The sequence below is a fragment of the Pholcus phalangioides genome, unplaced genomic scaffold, assembly GCF_987345545.1.
Source record: "Pholcus phalangioides strain wild (caught in Gottingen) unplaced genomic scaffold, Ppha-v1.0 ptg000007l_1, whole genome shotgun sequence".
NCBI classification, from domain to species: Eukaryota; Metazoa; Arthropoda; class Arachnida; order Araneae; family Pholcidae; genus Pholcus; species Pholcus phalangioides.
Window position 1 is genome coordinate 12,467,148 of NW_028301600.1, and position 15,870 is coordinate 12,483,017.

The 15,870-nt window shown below is 36.0% G+C and overlaps 1 protein-coding gene across 1 annotated transcript in view; it reads right to left on the reverse strand.

Moving 5' to 3' along the window:
• The window catches only part of flr (actin-interacting protein 1 flr), a 34,107-nt gene that overhangs the window by 6,355 nt on the left and 11,882 nt on the right, over positions 1-15,870 (reverse strand). Inside the window, exons 11-14 of the mRNA XM_089232665.1 lie at positions 15,226-15,379; positions 11,729-11,816; positions 11,533-11,643; positions 4,885-5,052 (exon numbers count right to left, since the gene is read on the reverse strand). Of these exons, the coding sequence (XP_089088791.1) occupies positions 4,885-5,052; positions 11,533-11,643; positions 11,729-11,816; positions 15,226-15,379 (521 nt within the window). The remainder of the gene's footprint in view (positions 1-4,884; positions 5,053-11,532; positions 11,644-11,728; positions 11,817-15,225; positions 15,380-15,870) is intronic.

The following is a 15,870-nucleotide window of genomic DNA, read 5'->3' on the forward strand; positions in this document are numbered from 1 at the left end:
GGATCAGCGTACAACAAATCACTCTCTTTCAGAGCACATAGTGGTGCAACTAATCAAGAAATTTGAGAAAAATTGCAGAAATGCCTCAACTGACACCTTTCACTACACTGAAGTTAGCTCAAATGCTAAAATCCAAAAATACGAGCTTAGTAGGGAGGATGAGACGAAACCAAAAAAAAAGAGTTATCTAACGCAATGAACATAGCGAAACTACAGTTGTATGAAACATCGCTATTGGAATACAATGATTTCATAATGAAAATTTATCAAGGAAGATATTTATCGAAACTTATCTCGAAAAAATTTGTCAAAAAGATAAAAATGTTTTATTACTCAGCACACTTCATCTGACAGTCGATATCGGCAGTGGAAGCCCCAAAAAGACTCCAGAAATTTCACACTACCGTTCAACACAATTTGCCGTAGTTGTAACTGATCAAATGACCAGAAAATATTCAGTGAATATTATATGTTTTGACGGTTGCAAAACGGAGTGACCTGTCCACATTTTCTACAACATCCTAGATCTCACTATAAAAAAATTTCCGTATTTTGTATAAAGCACTACTAAAGGCCAGAACTGTTTTTCGAACGCAGTTTCTCTAAAATCTTATTGAAGAGCTACGTTCATCATACATATTGCCCTTGTGCAAGAGGAAACATTCGTGGGCTCTTGAACATGTAACTGTTCGTGAGCCATCAAAAAAAAGTAAATAAACGAGTCTGATAGTCAAGTAACATCAAAATGTGGAAACAAAACTTAATTCTTGCATGGGTTGTGCAACTTCAACATACCATAGCTGCTAACTTTTGAAAATGAAAATTCGGGACATTTTCGCACGAACCCGTATTTTATGCTAAAACCACTCCCTAATAAATATGAAAGGGATTTTTCCAAATAAAATAGGGATTTTAAACACATAAAAGTTAAAGCGTAAGGAATAAAATCCCTACTCAAAAACTGAAGTCAAACTAAAATAGGGATTTTACACACATGGAAGTTAAACCTTTGGGAATAAAATCCCTACGCAAAAACAAGTGAAATTAGAGGCCAAAACTTCAAAATGGTGATCTAAAAAAATAAATAAATATTGTGTTCAATCAGAAACGCTGTGAACGAACATTCTGCACGCATGACCCCAAAATCATCGGAAGATGAAGGAAAAAAAAAACGTCAATTTTTGAAGAAGACTGACTTTTTGTGACACTTGCTCTTGATGTTTTTTTTTTCATTTCACATGAGTGATGATTGGCAGTCTTTCCATGACAGATGTTAATGCCCGTAACACAGCTTGTACAAAAAGGAAAAGTCTGCCCTTTTCTGGAACATTTGATGAAAGGAAATTCATTGGAATAAGTATCTTTAAAATTGATTAAATATGTTTTTGCTTATCAGTATTCATGTTTTGTTATATCGCACGTCATTATAATCTTCAATTATTATCCAGGACTATTGGCTGCTAAGCCATTTCCCTGCACGATAAGACAAACAACTTTCTTGTTACCATCAGAGGGTTTGCAAAATGGGAAATTTCCCCATTTACAACGTTTGACGCCATTTCGAAAGGAGAAAAAAAAAGGGCTTCATGCCCCACAAGAAATTCCTTAGGGATTGTTTTCATAAGCAGGGATTTTTTTTGAAATTAAGTACAGAATTTTTAGGGACAATTGGGGATTTTTTGTGATTTTCGTAAAAATTCGGAAGATTTAGGAACTTTTCAGGAGGTCGAGGGATGAAGCTAAAATTCGGGAAGATTCCCGGAAAATTCGGGAGACTTGGCAGCTATGACATACTGTGAATGTGCAAGAATAATGAAAAAAAATTGCTCCAAACTGCTTATCATAAATTCCACTTATCAGTAAGAAATCAATACTGATATCACAGAATCATGTTAGACTTTCTTATACTTAATTTGACGTGCTTATTTTACATCTTTCTCATATTGTGGGATTACTGAAAACGTTTGTAATAAAAAGTGTAAATAATGTATACTAAATCTTACTTTTAATGAATTACATCATTTTTTAGCTAATTTTGAAGCCCATTTTATACTCATAAGTAAATATTGTTTCCCGTTATGAATATACACAATTAAACAACATTGAATGAATGTAAGGAAAAACACAGGAATCTTAACGAAATTCCTGTTTTTCACTATGAAATAAAGTTTCTTCATGGTGTGGTTCAATTTGACCCAGTCCGCAGTTCTAGTGTTAAAAAATTTATCTACTCATTCTTTATTTTTTTGGAAGAAAATATACATAATTTAGGTCATAATTTTTATGACTTAACTCTTTTTAAATTAAGACATACGTTTTCAGAACTTTTCTCATGGTTCACCGGTTATATAAGTTATATATATATATGTAATGAACCAATACTTTATTGCGGGGCTTGACAAACCCTAGGCAGCAGGTCTCCATGGCAACTAAAAAATCGACATTGGTGCCAAAAAATATTCTGTGCATGATTACTCATACACATAGTTACTCGTACTTTTTTTAGCTCAAGCAAAAAATTGTGCTTGGCTCCCAAAATATTTGCTTAGCGCTTAGATTTTTTCTTGATTTGTCAGGACCTGCTTCTATTGGTAGAAGAACAGTCTGGTAGTATTTAGCCAGGGTTCGTAAATATTACAATATTTTGATATATATCTGATATTTGATAAAATGGTCAACCGACTGTTTATTATAGATGGTTTAAGCATGAATAAATTAAAAAGAACATTTCATCTAACCTGAACACTTCTTTTGCTGTTTATTAATAAAACAATATTTTAAATCTCATCTCTTACTCTCACATCTGATATTTTCCATATATATATACATATATAATATATATTATGAAAATGGTTTGATATTTATTTGAAAGGGTTTGATATTTTCATTTGACAAGGGTTTGATATTTTCAGTCTCGCATTTCCATTTGAGAAGCATTTGATATTTCCATTTGAGAAGGGTTTGATATTTTCATTTGGCACAGGCAAAATATTTACAATATTTTCAGTTGAGAAGGGCTTGATACTTTCAGTTCAAACATCAAATCATTCTCAATTGAAAATATCAAACCCCTTTCAGCTGAAAATATCAAACCCTTCTCAGATGAAAAAATATCAAACCCTTCTCAGATGAAAAAATATCAAACCCTTCTCAGATGAAAAAATATCAAACCCTTGTCAACTGAAAATATCAATGCATTATAGCAACTGAAAATATTAAACCATTCCAGATTGAATACATCTATTTTTGAACAAATCTATTTCTTTACTGATTAGCCAATTTCTGATTGAAAAACCAACTATAAAGCTTTCATGAAATCATGAAACTTTCTACTGATATATGAAAATGGAGCAGAAATATTTAAAGTGTCGTCAATATTGCATAATATTTTATGGTTTATCCTCTTCTCTGGTAGCCAACTGTAGAGATCCAACTCTATGCATATACAGTAAAACCTCCACTAATGGCCACCTCTGAACAATGGTAATCTCTGAATAATGGGCACATTTTGTTGGAACCAAACTTGTCCCCATAGACTTAATATTACAAGAAACCTCCGAACAATGATTTCCAAATAACGGCCACTCTGGGCATGGAGTTGGGAAAAAAATATGCAACCGCTATCAGAAAAATTTTCAAGGTGATTTTTAAGTGATTTTTCCGCTTTCCGAACTTTATGGGGGGGGGGGAAAAGATTATGTATGCTTTCTTTTCTTGGGTACAAATGCCAAATGAGTATATTGAAGGCAGTGGAGAGGAAAAAATCTTGAGATAATATAGGGGACAACAGAAGAGATCTGTAGTCAGCACTCTAATGACTAGAACGATATGCAAGTTCACGGCACTCCCTAGTCCAAGGGATGGCTCCATCCAAAAGAAATGGTGCTTGCAAATGAGAATAGAAATGTGCAGGATATTAATATTTTGAGAGGGATGTATCAATCTTTTTTAACAAGAACGTATGTCAGTGCATAGGTCTTCAGCTATCGGATTGAACTCAAGAATGCCCTGGAAAGGTCTAGTTCATAGTTTCCCAAACTTTTTGCTCTATCTCCCCCTTCAACATTTTTTTGTTCTCATCGCCCCAAACTCAAGCCAACCCATAGGATTCTATACTAAACCCATAGCTTCTACTGCCCCTTGGATCACTCAATCACCCCAGAGGGTGATATTACCCAATTTGGGAAACACTGGTCTAGTTGAAGGTCCAGTGTGAATAGAGAACTATATGGGATTGCTGACACATCATCTTGGTCCATATCAGTTTTTCCTGTTTGTTGTGTTCTACTTAAGCATTGCAAGCCTGAATTTTAGAATGTCATAATAGTGCTGAAGATTAATTAATCAGTTATTTTATCAAAATATAATCATATATTTCAATATATTCAATTACATAACTATCGTAATCAGTTACAGAATGGATTGTCATTTCATATGCTATGTACATGGATCAAATTTTAGTTGTTTTTTTTCTAGGAATAAAACTACCTCTCCCAATAATTGCCACATTTTCACGGACCTGTTAGTGGCCATTGTTGAGAAATTTTACCGTATTATAAAATGCACTAATAATTATTAATTAAATAAAAATATTATTCTTTATAAATAAATTAAAAAGTTACGTATTAAAAAATATGAGGCTATCATCATCAACACATAAAGGCAAATTAAATTTACCTGGTTTTTACCATTTTTATTATGTTATTTACCAGTAAATACCTAGTTTTTACTTGTAAAAACCCATCCCTGAGAGAGTCAGGGTTTTAAAACTGAGTTTTTCCAATTTCTGATTATACACCTATAATTATTTGGAATATTTAAACTCTGATAATAAGTATGCCTTAGATAAATAAATAGTAAAATGTTAAGACAGTCATATCTTACTTGATATGTCAAAGCATTGTACAATACAACTTTACGATTCGCATCTGAGGCAGCAAGATACATGCCATTTGGTGAATATGACACATCAGTAATAGCTCCAGTATGATTCATTGATGCCTTCTCACTTAATGTGTCACCATTAAGAAGATATATGTGTACACAGCTATCCTATAAAGAAAAAAACTTTCATATTGAAGCGCACAAGGCTTTCTTGGCAATCATTTAAAGTAAAATTCAAAGTTTTCTGGTTTTTTGGCCGACGTGAGTTAAGTTTTGTCTTTCGACGTTTGGATGTCAAACATTTTCAAGAAATAAAATCTTACGTAATGGCAGAAGAAATGCTACTGCTTACACCTTCTGCCTGCCTGCGTCTGGATGTCACACTATCCTGTTCCCAAGGGCTCTGGATAGTGTGAGGGTGCTAATCTCATCATTTTTAAGACAGGAAACCAAGCACTGTTAAGCTTCATTCTCTCTTCATTGCTGTTGATGCAGTTCTTGTGCTTTTGAATCTTGATAACTTCCCTAAAAATGCATGGAAAACATCTCATGCTGTTGGATAGCACTTGGATGTTCGCGAAGAGAATTTTGTGATCCTTAGTCAGGGCATGCTTTGCTACGGCTGAATTGTCAACCTGACCCAGTCTATAATTTAATTTGTGCTTGACTAATCTGGTCGATATCAATCTTTTTGTAGTGCCTATAAACACTTCTCCACAACTGCACAGAAAAGATAAACCCCAGCTGTTTTCAGTCCATCCCGTTGATCTTTGTCCACAATTAGACATTCACTTAGCTTTTTGGTTGGCTCAAAGATGGTCTTGATGCCATATTTACTCAAGTGTCATCCGATTCTGTCCATAACTCGACGAATGTAAGGCAGAAATGCTTTTTCGGTTGCAGGTTCTTCTACTTTTTGTGAGGCGTTCTTTGAATGAATGGCCCTCATTACATCCCCTGTATAGTATCCATTGGCCTGGAAGGTCCTAATCGGGTGTAATTTTTCTTCATCAAAATTTTCTGGCTCATTCTTTCTGCCCTTTCTACCAGAGCTTTGATCATCCCTTGCTTCTGAGTAGGATGGAGATTAAACTCCTGGTGCAGGTATCTGTCCTCGTGCATCTCTTTACGATATACAGTATGCCCCAGTCTATTACATTTCCTTGTGACCAGAACATCTAGAAACGGAAGAGTCCTCTTTTTTCTCAATTGTGAATTTGATGTTAGGAAGTACACACTGCTCAGATGTGAACTAAGAATATATATTCAAGTTTTTCCTTTTCATGACCCCATATTACAAATGTGTCATCCACATACCAAAATCAGGTTGATGGCTGGTATTGTGCTGTCGTCAAAGCTTGGGACTCAAATCTTACCATACAAAAGTTAGCTATGACCCGGGCTGCGAGAAGAGGTAAGTAATAGCAGGGGTCTGTCCAGCCGGAATTTGGGTCCGGAAAACGGACCCTTCACAAAATTCCGGGGCTAAAAAACGGACCCTTCACAAAATTCTGGGGCTAAAAAACGGACCCTTCACAAAATTCCGGGGCTAAAAAAAAGGATGTTTCACAAAATTTGGAGGATAATAAACGGATCCATCACAAAATTCCAGAAAACGAACCCTTCATGAAAATTACGTCGTAAAAAACGAACTTTTGCGACTGCTGTGAGACAAAATTCTTATCAGTTATGACCCTAGTTGTAATAGAAAGCCATTGATCTTTTTTTTTAAGCATGTATTGTTGGCCCAACACCACCACCCCCTCCCCCATAGATGAGTAATCTTATCTATAGAAGTTGTTGGTTGGATACCGGAAAACATGACCTTGAAAAGGCGATCGGAGAAAGAGCGTGACCTTGAGAGGGCTTTCCTTGTTTCTAGTCTTCTGGTTAGGACATCCCACTGGTTGACCACGGATTGACCGCGTCCGATATTTTATCGCGCAACCTATGCCATTATACAAACGCTTTAGCCCCGCACTTCTCCTCAAATGGTCTTTGAATCACAACAACAATCATCAACAATTGTAGAATTGGATTTTTTGTGCACGTTTTTTTTCCTGTATTGCGCTTTCATTTTTGAAAATTTAATATGAAGCGTGGTCGACCACCAACAGGTGGAAATTCAAGGAATAGTGATTACTACATTAAAAAAATACGGCCAACTGACGTTAGGGGATGCAGCTCCATAACATCGTTTTTTAAACGAGGATCTGAAAACGTCACCAAAAAGACGTCAGATACAGATAATTCCAATTGTGCTAACCCGGAAAAAATTACTGAAACATTGCTTCCTTCATCGGTTTCGAACCACGCTGTCGAAACCTTGGAAACGGCGCGATACATTACCGATTTATCGGAGGCGCCTAAAGACATTACCGATTTATCAGAAGCGCTGAAAGACATTTCGGATTCTTCGAAAGACATTGCCGATTCGTCGGAAGACAATTCCGTTTCTTCGAAAGACATTACCGATTCGTCGAAAGCGGTGGAAGACATTGCTGATTTATCGGAAGCGCTGAAAGATGCTACGAATTCGTCGGTAGAGCCGGATTTTAAGAAAATTTCATCTACAGAAGCTAGAAAAATGGGTCTAAAAGTACCGAATTTGTTGAACATCGCACGTTTTGAGAAGCTTCACAGTTGGCTATGTTACAGCATTTCTGCATCTGGCTTTCTTTGCAAAATATGTTCTACATTTTTTGATAAGGGACCCTGGATTGACCAAGGGGGTGCAATTTGATGATCACCCAACACGATGTGTCAACAAGCATATATATAGCCAGAAACACAAACAAGCTGTGAGTGCATCAAAAACTAGGAAAATGATAATAAAAATGAAATAAAATAGGAAAATGAGGTTGCTGTTTAATTAGTATTACTTTCACTGCTATTTTGAACGTTTTCACAAAAATAAGGTACATTTTCACAAAAATAAGGTACATTTTCACAAAAACAGGACCCTGTGCAAAAAGTCTGGACAGACCCCTGAATAGCCTTTTTCCTGCTGCTACGCAAGATTTTATTTCTTGAAAATGTTCGCCACCCATGCAAACGAAACGTTGAAAGAATTTTACGTCACATTGGCCAGAAAACTTTGAATTTTACTTTTCATATTGTTCATCTACATAAAAAAAATTTCATTTCCAAAATCATGCTCAAAGATACATGCCAGTTTGTATTTAAATATCTCAAAATTTGTTCCTATAATTAAAATTTCACAAGTTCATATTTATGATTCATTACAAATTTTACAATAGTGAGAAAAACATACAAAAAAGAAAAAATATTTGAGTCACAGTAGATATATTATTAGTTACCAAAGTATTCAGACCAAAGAGCATATAACAAGAGCTGCCTCATGAGACAATGGAGTCTGTACAAGCTGATGTCACATGTGACATCATTAGCCTGCAGAACAGAGTGTGCCCGCTTTACTACCTTGTTAATTACGGTAGTTTGCACAATCGCTGTACTGTGCTCAATTTACTGAATTATTTACAAAATTACCATTCCGATTACTTTCATTAGTATATATCTCTTTATTTAAACATCCATTTATAGACATGCCAACTTTTGGAATCTAGAAAAGGAGATTCTCCTGAAAGGTGGGTACCTCTGCAAACCAGATCAAAAAAAAATTTCAAAAAATTAAAAAAAAATTTTCATCAATTAAAGAAAAAGTTTCACCCCCCTTTCCCCAGGCAGGTTCTGCATTGCCCTGAGCAAAATATAATTCAATGTCATTCTTTCCATGCAGAATAGAGAAATCACATCCACATACTGCACATAAAACATGAGTTTTCTTTTGTGGATGCTATCAGTGATTAATAATCTTGGCAGGCCCGTCATTTAGGGGGACAACCTGGCATTTGAAAATACTCATTGACGTCACGACTTGAAGCTCATGGAAAATCCAATTTTCAGCCAAAAAAAATCTGGAGAAATTTTTAACAAATTTGGAGAGCGGGCGCAAGATGAAAAATCTGGAGTCTCCCGCCTAAATCCAGAGAGTTGGCAGGTCTGCATTCAAAATAAAAAATTTCCCATTGCTTATGAAGCAACTTCCCTAAGAGTATTTTTTTCAATCCATTCCAGTTAAATCACGTACGCTAGTTAAGTTTTATTGGGTTGATTGAAAGCCAACACAACACAGATAATTTCAATTATCTTTTGAACTTCCCAATAATTTATCTTTATTTTCATTTGAATTAGATGTAGCTTTAAGAAGTGTTGACTTTGTCGTTACCAATAAAACTGCAACATAAAAACATGGGAAGCCAGTGGTGTCTGAGTCAGGCGTGCTGTAAGGTGCTCAAGCACCCATGGTAATTTATAGTATGGGTCTGAGCACCTAACTAAATTGATTCAGAGAAATATAAATTTCCTATGTAAAATCAAGACAAGCACCCACAAGTTCCAAACACTTCCAATGCCATTTGGGAAGCTCATTTGATCATTTTTGTCACACCATGGTCATTTTCTGTACGAGGGCTAATTAGACCGGGACCTACAATTTATTGTCGATTCTGAATGGCAGGCTTTTTTTTATACTCATCGAGAGGTTGGTGAGCTAACCCCTCGATGGGGACTCCCTGCTGTAGCAATTTTTTGTGATCATTTTGCTGTTTCAGTTGTACCCCTGTGTCAGGAAAGTTTTCTGACAAGGATGAACCGGGTATTGAACACGCAACACCTCTAAACATCCTTTGATACTTTAGGCGAGTATCTTATCAACCTGGGCTTGCTCCTTTGGGAAGCAACTGTAAAAAAAATTCCTAATATACAATGTTTGAAGTTATTTCGAATGAGGATATCAAAAGACATTTTTTCTTATCAACTATTTCTTAGATTTTATTTATTTCTTAGCTTGCAGATTATAAAATATCAAAAATACTACATGTGCACTACCTGGAACGCTAAAACCAGAATCGGATCAAGGTCTGTTTGGACACAGGCGAAAATATTGAGGCCCTTTTAAGGAAGAAAAAAGTGTAAAGTTGGAGTTTTTCGAGACCTTTCACAAGTCAGGGGCACGCATTCATACATCTGCCGTCAAATCCACCTTTGACTAAAATAATGATCACACCGTAAATGAGAAATCTCTTAATTGTATGCTGATGTGTGCTATAAAAAAGTAACAGGGCTATGATGTCACACAGCACCTCCAAGACCATGCCCACTGAGACAAGATGGCAAGCGCAACATCAGAGATGAAACAGATGAGCTTACTATATATAGCCCTGATTCAGACTGCTGGGTTTTCTAAAAATTTGGAATGTTTAGTAACATATCAATGAAATTACAAACCATTTGTAAAAGTAAAAATGTATTTTCACAGAGTTAAGAAACACACAGTAAAGTCATATTATGTGACCACCAACCAGGATATAAGCTGGATAAAAAAAATTTCGCAAAAAAGCAAAAATGGGGGCAAAAGCTTCAGCAAAATGCTAATGTAATGATTGATGGTTGGATGTCTACTTGTTTTGCACCTCCTGTATGCATTTTTGCGAAAGTGGCTGCTACTACTTTTGCATTCTACTATTTTCTTTCGCATTTTGCGAAAAATGCGACTGTAGCTCAAACCCTGCCACCAACTAATTCATAAAAACTCGTGCAGTCCGCACCACAGCAAGAAGCAAAACACTAAGGTGCTGAAAGAGTGTAACATTTAATCTAAACACAGATACTGTATTTCATTCAAATGGTTTCTGGAAAGTGTGTGGCAGATCTATAAAGGTAAGGATGATCGAGTTAGGTCCAAATATACTTGATTGAGTTCAAGTCTAAAGAAATGAAAGTCCAGAGAAATACTTGGAAGTCGAGTGATGCCCTTACTTCAATTTCAAGCATTTTAGGGGAAAGACCATACACATCCATTGATCAAAGTATGGGTGACTAGACAATGGCACATTTCTCAGACAATAGTACTGTAATCATCAGCTTCTATACTTTCAGCAATGGTTACAGTGTCTTGATTTCAGACCTTTGTTCTCACATATAACAGCAGCCACCCATTCCAAACAATAGAATGAGACTCATCTGAGGCAGCAGCCTTTTGCTAATCAGGTCTACTTTTGATATCTCTTTACAAATTACAGCTGTTTGTACCGAAACAACTTTATAACTACCCATCTGTTTTGTAATGCCATGTGATGCAGAATTTACTACTGACATTTCATACAAGAGTTTGGTATCACCTTGGTTCATTTGGACAGTAAATTGCTAAACTGTAGCGAGTCAGTCATCTCTCATGCACCTTCTCAATAGGCGTTCACTTTTCACATCAACAGCAATTGATACTTAACTGTCTCTACTTCAGTTAATCACCGTGGTGCTATTTGTTTAATTATAGTACACTTAAAAACCACATGAATTCATTAACAAAACACCATTAATGTCAAAAATAAGAGTTGGTCACAATAATGTGGTTTGACTATGTATTTAGTATCGCTAATATGAAAATAAAAATTTTTTTAATGAAATTAAATATTTTTTAATGAAAATGACATTTGAATGAATTCATTTTCTAAACAGGATCAGCAAAGGAGAGAGATTTCTAAACTCACTGAAGTTTTATTCACTGGTTCACAATTAAAATTATTTAAGTTACATCACATGCATTTAAAATACTGCAGCCCATACTTGTGTTCCTCCAACAGCTACATCTGATTCCTGTGGATGAAGACTAATACAGCTAGGCTCAAAGTCAGCAGGTATTGATGCAGCTTTATTTCCATTGCGAATTATTGTAATCTATGGGATAAAACAGCTTTAGTTCTAGCTAAGGGAAAAACATTGGTTTCTAGAAAATACTGCAGAGAATTTATAAATTACATACTTCTTTCAAACTAGCAACCAAAACAATGTCTCCATTATTTCCAGCAACAACACCTCTTGGCTGAGAGTCAAATTTTAAATCCACAGTCCTTAAATACACAGAATTTTAAATTTTTAATTGTATTTGTACCATGTATGATTCAGCAACTTAAACTGCAAATGCAATATTAAAAAAACCATGATACCTAGGATAGACATATACAAAGAAGTTTAAATCCTATCAGGCCATTTAACACTATATATACAGGGTGCTCGGAAATTGCTTCAACAAAATAAGAGGATAATAACACACATCAAGACAAACAATATTTACAATGAAACCTGGGGCCTTACTTTTCAAAACTGAAAAAGTTTGGAAGACTGGTCTAGAGCGTTGTTTGAATTTTTGTCATCTATATTTCAATATGTGAATGAAGTGTAATGATTGAATATTTGCACTGTCGTAGGCCTGTTGCTTTTTAATGGGGGAAAACCTAGGGCTGCATTCCATTCAGTGCCAGAAAAGAGATTTTAAAACACATCCAACAAGCACAAGTCATTACTGCTGATGCCATTTTTGTCCTGCTGGAGAAGTACAAATCTGATGAAGAACTGGCATACATTACACCACCATGGCTCAAAACATCCTCAATGCTAAATATCACTAGCAGTGATGTGGCCCCTGCAATCACACTGGGCTCTTCTTGTGGAGGAGCGGGGCACTTGAAATCATTTGTGTATAAGACATCTGTGGACTCCGCGGAATATCTAGCCCAGAGAATCGTTGAAACAGAGAAAAACACTATGCCAGGAGACTACTACTTAACCATACATGCACCACATACACATTACTCTGCGGAATTTCCAACAAATCAGCACATGCCGGAATGATCATTATGATCATTTTTGTTGCACCATGGTCATTTTCATCATACGAGGGCTAATTAGACCGGGACTTACAATTTATTGCTGATTCCGAATGGCAGGCTTTTTTTATACTCAGAGAGGTTGGTGCACTAACCCCTCGATGGGGGAACTCCCTGCGGTAGCAATTTTTCTGCAGTCATGTCGCCGTTTCTGTCGCACCCTGTGTCAGATGCCGGAATGCATGTTCCGAGTGCATGTGTGGCCCTAACGCATTTATGTTGTGGAGTTGTGCTTGTTTCGTGTTCATCCTGCTATCTGTCTTCCATTTTCTGAAGTAAAGACAAAAATGCTCGAATTTTCATGCTATGTAGTTGTTGTAGATGTACTTGCTCTCTGCAGAGAGACTTTTTCAAAAGAAAGACCGGCTTGCATTTGCGCCTCGAAGCTGGAAAACCACCTTCAGCCAACCACCACTGTGCCGACAATGGGGTTCAAACCTGGGTCCCCAGGAAAGGAGTCCAGCATAATGCCCCACTTAGCACAGCAGCTAAAGAGACTGCAAGAGAGTGCACCAGTTTTTCCTTTGCTGGTGTAAATTGTATGATGACACCCTTGGACACCATTTTAAACATCTACTTAGAGTCTTTCTCTGATCTGAATGGGATTGTGCAACTTGTTTTCATATAAATTCCTTTTTCTTCCCTGTTGAAAGTTCAACTTAGACATTAAAATTTAAGCTTTTCTGACAATCAGAGTAGAATGCAGTTCTAGGTTTCATAATAAATATTGTTCATTTTTATATGGGTACTATCAACTCTTATTCTGCTGAAACAACTTTCAAACATACACACCCTGTATATTAAATTCCAATTCACCCTTAGTTTTTCGCAACAGTATTGAATGTTTAAAATATTTATCAAAACACTTTCCAGCATATTGACAGATTGGCCAAGCATATATTCAGGGCCGGATTAACCATTAAGCAAAATAAGCACGTGCTTAGGACACCAGGGAAAAAAGGGGCACCACAAAAAGTTATCAAATGCACATTTTTTTTCAGCATCAGCATTGAGCAAAAATCCTAGAATTTTCAATTGATTGTATAGTTGAAGACCTTATCAAAAGTATAGCAGAAATGCACAAAAACTAATAATATTGCAAACTAGAAATCGTGTTGATGCTGAGTTTTTGGAATGAGATTCCAATCAATTTCCATAAAGTAAGCTTGGGCCTTCTTAAACAGCTTATGGAAACCCTTGGACAAACTGATTTTTCGGAGCCCCCAGTCAAGCTAAAATTATCTGCCCACCAATTTGTCGCAAATTGCAAACAGATCTAATTGTCATGAGGTCCTCGGGCTGTATCCGGCTGAGACCCAAACACTAAGAGTAATCCAAGTTCTACAGAATAAGGACGTGAGCTTAAAAAAAAAAAAAATTCAAATCTTTATGAGTCATTAAGTGGATCCACTGCATGGTTTCAGGAACGATGCAATGGATATCTGCAATGAATGGGGTGCAAATGGGTGATAATGAATTTAGGAGCCTTATTTTATCATTAATTATTATTACCTGTGCTGGACAGGTTCGGCACCCCTGTGGCGTATAAGCCACACCAGTAAAATAATTCCGAAAATTTGCTGGTTTTTCCAGCTGGATGAAATGCGTCAAAAATAATGGTTTTCACTGCGAATCATTCTATACTACGCTCATAATTTGAAAATTTTACATGAAAACTTTTTCTAATTTTTCCTCTTTCACCCCAATTTAGTATTCCGTGCGTCTGCATAGGCTACAGCCAGCCTTTTGTGGTTTGATCTAGAGCCCTAGAATATAGGTATAAAATCACCTTAGTTCCATCTACCGTAGAAGTAAAAGAAATGCTTCTACAGATGTAGATTACAACTCGAAAATGCATCAGAAAGAAAAGGTACCAATGACCACTGTTCACCAAAAAATAAGGTACCTGTGAACATAGGTGCCGGAACCTAGGGGCTGAGGCCATTTGAGCCGCCGCCGCCCCCCCCCGCCAATAATTTCTGAAAAAACAATGAAATGCACCTTCCCTCTCCTATGTGCATGCTTGAGTCCTGTATATACGGGACAACAAGCAACTTTCAGCCCCCCCCCCCCCTCCAATGTCTTCATGTCAGTGCATGAAGTGAGCAATATTGGACATGCTAAGATTCAGTGGTTGCTTTTGAAGCCGGTTTATGAAATCCTAACAAGCACAGTAGGTAAGAAATTTTTTTTAATTTTTTCAAAAGAGTTTGAAGAAAAAAAATCTAAAATCTAATATGTCTTTTAGAAAAATATAAAAGAAAAATTCGAGAAGAAAAAACTGGAGACATTATATTATCTGCTTTAGATTACTTGTGAAATATATAAAATTTCTTTTTAATTTATACATTCAATGTCGAAGAGTAAAATAAACTTGTGGGGACCGGGTGGTACCAAAACCATTCAAGTGCTTAGGGCCTTCAAGCTTCTTAATCCGGCCTTGCATATATTGTTTGGTTAAATCTGGAAGCACAAATTGTTCCATAAACTGTTTGCTTATGAAAAAGTTAACAATTGAAGAAATTTCTCCTGATGACATACATTGTTATGTGTCTAAAATACGTCATAAATTATGAACAATTAAAAAACTTACTCAAACTGGTTTGTGGCATAACTTATTGATTTCACAGTATCATCCAAAGCACATGTATACATAGAGATACTATTAGAAGACATATCTTGCACTTGGTTACCATGTCCAACGCCTTTCACTCTGTCCTGATCTCCAGTGGCAACATCCCAAAAAGGTGGTTAGTCAAGGAATCGTCAAAAAAAAAAAATTGCTTTCCAAAAAAAAAAAACATTAATGCTAATATGATTTTTTAATATCTTGAAATATTCCAAAGGATAAGAAAGCTCCCTTTACTTTTACAAAAATCTTTAATTTTTTTATGCTACAGGTTGAGGAGCTGGCGAGTATAAATTAAGAACAGTGTTTTATCTGGATAGAAAAAATAGAGTAAAAATAAAATTAGCAGAGATATCCGGTTTTTAATGAAAGGAACACAAGTTTTCCCATATGTCGTCGACAAAGCAAATTACTGGGTTTCCACCAATGCACGTTATATAGAAAAGTGGTTAATGTGAAGCAAAATAAAAATATCAATTGTATTGGAATAGGAGCAAAGCCTTTGTTAACACAGGAACATAAATCAAACAGACTGCATCAGACAAAAACAATGGCATGTTCTACCAAATGAAAGACAGTTGTATTTTCAGATGGAAAAAAATTTTACTC